Source organism: Hyperoodon ampullatus (genome assembly GCF_949752795.1).
Source record: "Hyperoodon ampullatus genome assembly, chromosome: 12".
Classification (NCBI taxonomy): domain Eukaryota; kingdom Metazoa; phylum Chordata; class Mammalia; order Artiodactyla; family Ziphiidae; genus Hyperoodon; species Hyperoodon ampullatus.
In genome coordinates, this window is record NC_136925.1 from 63090921 (window position 1) to 63099910 (window position 8990).

The 8990-nt window shown below is 50.6% G+C and overlaps 1 protein-coding gene across 1 annotated transcript; it reads left to right on the forward strand.

Annotated features, from left to right (window-relative positions):
- Nucleotides 1-4417: 4417 nt before the first annotated feature.
- Nucleotides 4418-6713, forward strand: SLC35D3 (solute carrier family 35 member D3; the record flags this gene model as incomplete). Its single annotated transcript, XM_079716842.1, has 2 exons — nucleotides 4418-4856; nucleotides 5881-6713. The coding sequence occupies 2 exons, from the start codon at nucleotides 4418-4420 to the stop codon at nucleotides 6711-6713; spliced, it is 1272 nt and encodes a 423-aa protein (XP_079572968.1).
- Nucleotides 6714-8990: the final 2277 nt, after the last annotated feature.

Here is an 8990-nt window from a genome sequence, read left to right on the forward strand (position 1 = left end):
ATGTTTAATATACTTCAAAAGGATACTTAGTTAAACTTCGTCTCATTGATGACAAAGAATTTTTTTGCTTATTAGTTTGGCAGACATTTAAAATATTGATAATATCCAATATCAGTTAAAGCGAAAGTACTGTTATACACCTTTTTGGAAGGCAGTTTGGCAATAAAGTTTTTAAATTAGCTATTGACCCAGCAGTTTCAGGTCTAGGATTCCCTGCCTGTACCCACCAAATCCTTACAGAAGTATCTAAGAACAAATTTCCAAGGGTAATCATTACATCAGTGTTTGGTAAAACCCAGACGCCTGTCTGGAGAAGAAAGATTATATGATAGAACAGTCATTTAAAAGAATAAGGTAGAACTGTGTGTGCTGACATGGAAAAACAGATTGTTACTGATATGTGTATTATCTATTTCTGTGTAACAAATCACCCCAAAACTTAGCAGCTTAAAGCAACAAACATTTATTTATCTTACAGTTTCTAGAGGTTTGGAATCCAGGAGTAGTTTAGCTGCATTGTTTTGGCTTAGGTTTTCTCATGTCATTGCAGTTAAGCCGTCACCTAGGTCTGCAGACATCTGAAGCTCAACTGGGGCTGAAGGGTCAGCTTCCAAAGTCACTTACGTGATTGTTAGCTGGCCTCAGATGTTCACTGTGTAGAACACTCCACTGGCTGGCTGAGTGTCCCTACGACATGGCATCTGGCTTTCCTCCAGGCTGAATGATACAAGAGAAAGAGAAAATTCAAGATGGAAGCCTCAGTCTTCTGCACACTAATCTCAGGAGTAGCCATCACCTCTGCTGCATTCTACTAGTCACTCAGACCGACTGTTGTACAACGTGGGCAGGGTTAACAGGAGTGTAAATATGAGGAAGCCAGCCATCTCTGGGGACTCTCTTGGAAGCTGGTTACCACAATATGCTTTTATAGACAAATGTGTATAATATCCTAATTTTATTTTATTTTATTTTATTTTTTGCGGTACGCGGGCCTCTCACTGTTGTGGCCTCTCCTGTTGCGGAGCACAGGCTCCGGACGCGCAGACTCAGCGGCCATGGCTCACGGGGCCAGCAGCTCCGCGGCATGTGGGATCTTCCCGGACCGGGACACGAACCTGTGTCCCTTGCATCGGCAGGCGGACTCTCAACCACTGCGCTACCGGGGAAGCCCCTAATTTTATTTTTTTTTAAAGGGAGAATTATGTATGTATACATATATGCACAAGAAAAACTGAAAGGTTCATGCCAAACTCTCAACAGTAGCCAGCTCCGTGTAGTGGGGCTGGGGGTGGGGAATATTGAAGACAGCATGTTCACTTATTACTTACAAAGTTTGTTTTCCTTTTATGTACTATAATGAGCATGTATTACTTTTACAATTAAAATAATGAAATAAGACCATATTTCCTTCTCCAGGAAGCCTTCTAGGATACCCTTCTCAAGCTGATGTTATTGCCCTCTTCAGCACTCTCCTGTTTCTGCCACAAGCCCCCACTGTTGCATGAGTGTCATTGTGTTGCCTCACCTCCCCCTGTGAATCCCTAAGGACTAAGATAAGTGCTCATCTTTGAATCCTCTATGGCTAACAGACTGCCTGGTACAAAATACTAGCTCTATATATGTTTGTTGAATGAATGAGCTAAAGGATTTATTTAATGCTGTCAAAATTTATTGTGTAGCTCCAAAGGTAATGGAGGTTGAGTCTTGACTCTTGATACCAATAGGTCAAATAGCTTTTTGACCTTCAGATCTACATTCATGTTCAATTAACCTTGCTAAACATAGTATTCTTATTTTTCCCATTTTTCCTTAGAAGATTTCCCATTTTTCTTTTAGGAGATTATCTAGTAACTGGTTTGGGAGATGGTATTAATTTTTTTTAATGAAAGCCCTAATGGAAAAAAATTATATGCAGTAAAATGGAGAAAATATACTGTTTCATGCCAATGTAGGTTTCAAACATTAAGCTAAATATTCTTGCCTAAATGAGAAGGATAAGAGAGCTGAATCAGCCCCAAATCTTTTACCTAATGTTAGTATCACAAATGGAAGCAATTATAATTGCTGGCAGAAATGAATCATTCCAAAACTAGGTCTGTGCAGACAATTCTTTATATTCACTTAATATGGCTTAAAACAACCATCCTTTAATTGGAACAGTCCCCAGAAGTAGAAATGTGTTATTTGCTGATGCTGTCTTTAAAAAATTAATTTTCAAAGTTTTTATCTGAGTGTACTATGAATATATGCTTATACCACACATATAAACATAAATTTCAACTGTTGCTTCAAACCTCATTATTTTCTAAAGGAAGAATATCAACACTTGAAAAACAGAGTCTCTGAAATAGCCAAGAGTGTGTAACCATAGCTTGTAGCTACAAAACCCAAGAATTCGCCAGGGAACCGGAAGCACAGTTTGCAGTATAATGCTTTCCGGTTGCTACAGTTCCGCAAGCATTTTCTTGAGTGCCCACTTCTGGGGGCCCTACTAGGCCCTGGGCATACCAGCAGGAGGACTGGTGGAGACCAAGCTCTCTCCCACCAAAGGGAGCTCCCAGCACACACAAAGCTGACGCAGATGAAGGACTGCAGTGATGCTACCAATCCCTGATGTAAACTGTTATTTTGCTGCTGCGGCAATAATAACCGCGGCTTCAACATCTGGGCTGGAAGCGTTGCGTTTAGCACAGCAGTGGAAATATGGAGGAGAAAACAAAAGAATTAGTAGGGAAATGTGCCGTGTGTATTAGGGCAATGTGGTGGTTAGAAGGTTGGGATCCCAGTGGGGGTGGGTGGGTAATAGAAGTGAAGGAAAAGAGAGGTAGGGCGCAGCGATCTCGCGCGCTCTTCCTCGCTCCGGAACCCTAGCCAAGCCGGTAATTTTTAAGCAGCGCGAAAACTAAACTGTGCTCTTAGTGGTGACCTCTGCTGAGCGAACCCGCTGTTGCTACCGAGTTTACGGGTCCGGACATTACTTTCCAGGGAACGAAATTCAGATCGTAGGGACACAGAAGTCTTGCACCTGCAGAAAATAAGAATTTCATTCTTTTTACTCTTAGCCAAGTAAGAAGTAAACAGTTCACAAGTCCTGTGGGAGACAGACATGCCCTGGGCCGGGGAGGCAGGAGGTAGGGGTTGTCCTCCCCAAAGCGGCCCGTGACAGTTCCGCAGGTGGCGGTCGGTTCCAGGGCATCCAGAGAAAGCAGCACCCAGTCTCGGCTGTAAGTCCGGGTTCCCGGCCCTGGGACCACGCCCTCCCTCCCCTGCCTCCACCCACACCCCATTCCCCAGAGCGGCCAGTCTCTCCCCGCTCATCCCTGGGAACCGTTGCCCCGGCGATCCTCCGGAACTAGTAGAGGCTACTTGGACTTAGTTTCTGCTGTTTTGCCTATTTCACATCTTTGCCTCACTTGGAATAGGTGTCCCTGCCCCCGCCCCCAGGCTCGGCTGCCCCGCGATGCCACGGCGCCCCCGGGGTCCTCCCCCCGCCCCTGGCCGCGAGCGTAATTCCAGGTCCTTCCTCGGAAGGCGCACAGACAGAAGAGCGCGTCGCCCGGGACTGAGAGGGACTAGCTTCCCGCTCTAAATAAAGCACGTCCCGGCGGCGGCCCGGGGCCCTGGGCTCCTTCGATGTTGGGGCGTTGGCGCCCGAGCATCCGGGAGCCCCGCAGCCCGCTGGCACCGACGTTTTCCCCTTCCCTGGCCGGCAGCTGAACAGGGTCCCGCGGCTGCGCCAGGAGGAACAGTGGGTGGAAAAGCCGCTGCAGCTCACGGGGAAGGGGGCTGAGGGAGCTGTCACTTGTTGCGGCTAATGAACGGTGCCCGACCGTGGAACGCAGCTGTTGCTAAAATCTTTAGCTGTGCCCGCGATTCCCCAGCCCGCGCCCCTCACCTCGGAGCCGGGAAGCAAGGGCAAGCGGGAGCAGCTGGCCATGCGGGAGAAGAGAGGACCGCGCCCCGAGAGCCCGCCCGGGTGGGTGCTAGGTGCCCGAGGGGCGCAGGTCCGGTCCCGCTTGCCGCCGCTGCCGGGGCTTCCAACCGCAGAGCGTCCTCCCTGACGGGGAAACCGCGCGGGACACAACCCAACGCAGCCCGTCACCTACTTACAAATCGCTGTCGCTAGGATTCCCGCCACTCCTCTCAGACCAGCCCCCCACCCCTGCCACTTTTCGGAGTCCCCCGCCCCCGTCACTGCCTCCCGGGAGCTGCGGGGCAGTCGGACGCGGAGCCGCAGAGCCGCGAGGACGCCTGGCTGGAGCTGCCCTTTGCAGCCGAGCCGGCGCCCCCTGCCCTTCGCCGTGGTGTTGGGCGGGCTCCCCTGCCGCCCTCGCTCCGCTCCTCCCGGCTCTCTTCCCCGCTCTCCTTCCGCAGGTCTCGGAGCTCCACCACCGCCGGGTGCGGCGGGGCAGGCGCGATGCGGCAGCTGTGCCGGGGCCGCGTGCTGGGCATCTCGGTGGCCATCGCGCACGGGGTCTTCTCGGGCTCCCTCAACATCCTGCTCAAGTTCCTCATCAGCCGCTACCAGTTCACCTTCCTGACCCTGGTGCAGTGCCTGACCAGCTCCACCGCGGCGCTGAGCCTGGAGCTGCTGCGGCGCCTCGGGTTCATCGCTGTGCCTCCCTTTGGCCTGAGCCTGGCTCGCTCCTTCGCGGGGGTCACCGTGCTCTCCACGCTGCAGTCCAGCCTCACGCTCTGGTCCCTGCGCGGCCTCAGCCTGCCTATGTACGTGGTCTTCAAGCGCTGCCTGCCCCTGGTCACCATGCTCATCGGCGTCCTGGTGCTCAAGAACGGCGCGCCCTCGCCGGGGGTGCTCGCGGCCGTGCTCATCACCACTTGCGGCGCGGCGCTGGCAGGTGAGCGGGCCCCGCGCGGACCCCCGGTACACCCCACCCCACCAGTCAGAGACCGCGGAGATCACTTAGGGCAAAGCCCTCACTTCCAGATGGGGAGACTGAGGCAGAGAGAGGCGGAAAGCTTTGAACGTGGTCGCTCGGCTCGAAAACGGTACTTCTGAGACCCAGCAGAGCCTTCCCCAGGTTTCCGGCCTCCCCCTTTCACAGCCCCCTCCCCCGCCCCCCGTCCTGGCTTCCGACCCCCGCCCGTCTCACTCCGTATCGCCCTTCCGTTCTCGCCCTCCCCCTTCCGTCTTCCCCCTTTATTCGTTCCTTCCTCCGGGAGGGGTGGGAGAGCCGCCTGAGCCTGGGAGCTAGAGTCCCCAGACCAAGACGGAAGGAGGGGGCCGTGAACTTCCCTGGGTCACTCGGGGCCGGAGTAGGGAGGGACGACGGGAGCCAAGCTGGAGCCCCGGGGCGAGCTTGGGATCACCGGCGCCGCGCGGGGGTCTGCGGGCGCGAGGCACAGGCAACTGGATTGAGAGCCGTGCGGGCCGGGCTTGGAGGACTGAGCGAGGCGGGAGCTGGCGAAGCGGGATGCCTTCATTCGAGGGTCGAGGGGAGGGCGTTCTTCGCCCGGTTCCCAGCCCGCCCGCGGCTAGAAGCCGCTAGCCGGGGCCCGCTCGCTCCTCCGGTGCCCCACGGAGGCGACAGGCGTACCACGTGCCTGGGTGACATCCGTGCCAGCTCGGGAAGCCACAGCGCCTACCCCGCGGGCATCTGCGCTGTCCTGGGCCTCTGTCTTGGATAGAGGTAGAGGGGAGATCCCCGGGGATAAGGAAGGGAAGGCGCGCTTCTCCTGCCTCGAGCTGGGCATTGACTGAACTTGGCTCTTCTTTTTGATAAGCGTGGGTAGAGCTGGGGCGCGAACCCTGTCAACTTTCCAACCGACGCCGTTGCCCCAGTGGGTACCCACCCTTGCCAACCCGGTGTCTTCTCTTTTTCCTTCCTGCCCTGGCTCCTGCGGCCTCTTGATGCGCTCCAGGAGCCGGCGACCTGACCGGCGACCCCATCGGGTACGTAACGGGCGTGCTGGCGGTGCTGGTGCACGCCGCCTACCTGGTGCTCATCCAGAAGGCGAGCGCCGACACGGAGCACGGGCCGCTCACCGCGCAGTACGTCATCGCTGTCTCCGCCACCCCGCTGCTGGTCATCTTCTCCTTCGCCAGCAGCGACTCTATACACGCCTGGACCTTCCCCGGCTGGAAGGACCCGGCCATGGTGTGCATCTTCGTGGCCTGCATCCTGATCGGCTGTGCCATGAACTTCACCACGCTGCACTGCACCTACATCAACTCAGCGGTGACCACCAGCTTCGTGGGGGTGGTGAAGAGCATCGCCACCATCACGGTGGGTATGGTGGCCTTCAGCGATGTGGAGCCCACCTCTCTATTCATTGCCGGAGTCGTGGTGAACACCCTGGGCTCCATCATTTACTGCGTGGCCAAATTTTTGGAAACCAGAAAGCAAAGCAACTACGAGGACTTGGAGACGCAGCCTGGGGGAGAGGAGGCGCAGCCAAGTGGAGACCAGCTGCCGTTCGGCTTGGAGGAGCTGCCCGCGGAGGGTGGAAATGGCGGGTCAGAAGGTGGGAAGGTAGCAGGTGGCTCCACTCAGCAGGGTGGGCAAGAGGCGGCGAGGGGCAGCCCCAGAGGAGTCCCGCTGGTGGCTGGGAGCTCGCAGGTCTCAGACAGCCCTGAAGAAGTGAGCAAGAGGTCCTTAAAGGCTACTTATCTCGAAGTGTGGAGGTTAGTTAGGGGAACCAAGTATATGAAGAAGGATTATTTGATAGAAAATGAAGAGCTACCCAGTCCTTGAAAAGGAAATGCATGTATGTATATATGTACATACACCTATTTTCTACGTTAGAGATAACATATTTTAATGAGGAGCCGCCCAATATTTTGCTTTGAGGAGTGGGGAAGGGAAGCAAAGAAAGAAGCTGAAACGCCTGACAGCAACAAAATTAGCAGCGGCGCATGAATTATTTAGCGCGAGTTTAGCCGAGGCATCACAGAGACAAAAGAATGTGAAGGTGACTAACAAATGAAGGCAGGGTTTCCGGCTGCAGACTCCTGGCACATTTTTTGTCATTATGACCCTAACCACATATCTGCATGTACCAAGAGTCCTTCAACCATCCCCTACAAAGATGGAGTGTAGAAATGATGGCAGCGCTTAGTAAACTCCAAGATTACATGCAGGGGCACCTTCTTGATGATAGTTAGAAACTATAGTTTTTATGGCCAGCTGGGAAGAGTATATTATTGAAATGACATTTTTAAATACATTGAACTGATGTTTACTGTTTATAGTCATCTGAAATATGTTTCCTCTAATATTTCCTCACTTTTAAAAAATATATAAGCGCTCTACTATTCTATTATTCTATTATATATTGGTAGAAAATGTTAAAGCTATTTTGAAACTATGAATCCTTAGCTTTAATCATGAAGTTTAAAGTTGGCTTTTAGTAATTATAAAAACAATTTGAGAGGTTGTTTTGGTTCATTGCTTTTTAATATTTATTATTGAATGCCATAACCTTTTTAAAAAACAGTTTTACTGTGTCCAGTATTTTCTCAAGTAAATGCAACGGCTGACATATAATTCAGTATTAACTGAAACCCAAACAGAAATGAGACCGTTCTGTTAAGCTAGGCCTTTCAAGTTGCACTGCACATCCAAACCGTGTTACAAAAAGAGCAACTGCTATATTCACTTTATGATATTTTTCTATCTTAAATTTGTCAAAATAAAGTATGAGTCTCTCTGCTAAAAGGGATAATGTTAGAAATTTGTTTTAGACACATCTGTGTTCTCTTGCTGTTGTGTGGCTTGTGTTTGCCTTCCATGGTGGTGTTTACTATCTGGGATGCAGGGCCCATCCCATCAGGAACTTCCTAAATTAGCATGGCAGTTTGGTTTCAAACAACAACAGCATCAAAAGCACTCTCATTTTCCAGTCAAGGAAAAGTAAAGTAAAATAAAGACCTGCCTCATGCTGTAGCATGAAAGCCATCCACAGCCGACTTCAGTTAACATAGAGTTTGAGACACAATAGTAAGCGGGCAGCCAGGGGGAAGTCTTCCTGTCAGCCCTGTCCTGGAGAGGTACTTGGAGGGTGAAGACACTCATTATTTGCCAGCATATTTCTGAGACTCTCAGATGGTGGCGTCCTTTATGTTTCTTTATTTTCCAAAAATCAAGACAGAGCAAAAAGCAGAGGTGTCAGTTTGTCTCCACAAGCTGGTTAAGTGACACTGTAATGGTTTGTGATTGGGTCTGGTTGACTTGTTTTCACGGCAGTTGATTGTTTCCATAGGTACCTCTACAAGCCATTTAAGATGTAGGAGCTCTCATTTGGCTGCAGTTAGAAATGGTTGGCTAGAGTTATACTGACTTCTTTCAAAATAAGCATTAATTGTAATGCCGGCATGCCAGAAGGCAACATCCTGCTGCAACTCTGTGAAGCTGAGAATTAGTGAAAAGCAGCGAAGTTGAATGAAGTATATATATTTTTGTTAAGCTCACTATCAGGCAGATGGATAAAATGATTGTTTTTCACTGAAAAAAATTCCTTTTGGTTAAAACTGTTGGTTTGCGTTTATTGCAAAAAGATTAACTCTTTTCTGTCAATAAACTTATGGAGACACTGTATCAGTTAGAATTCTCCAGAGAAACAGAACCAATAAGGTGTGTGTGTGTGAATGTGTGTGCGTGTGCGTGTGCGTGTGTGTGTGTGTGTGTATACTGAACCTAGAAGATCTATCTCTCTATCTACTTTAAGGAACTGGCAACTGTGGGAGTTGGCAAATCTAAAATCTGTAAGACAGGCTAGCAAGTGGGAAACTCAGGTAGGGCTTTGATGTTGCAGTCTTGAGGCAAAATTCCTTCTTCTGCAAACCTCAGTCTTTGCTCTTAAGGCATTCAACTGATTGGATGAGGCCCACCCATATTATGGAGAGTAATCTCCTTTACTCAAAGTTTACTGAGTATAAATACTAGTTATATCTTAAAAGTGTTTCCACAGCAACATTTAGACTACTATTGGACCAAACAACTGGGCACCACAGTCTAGACAGTTGTCATAGA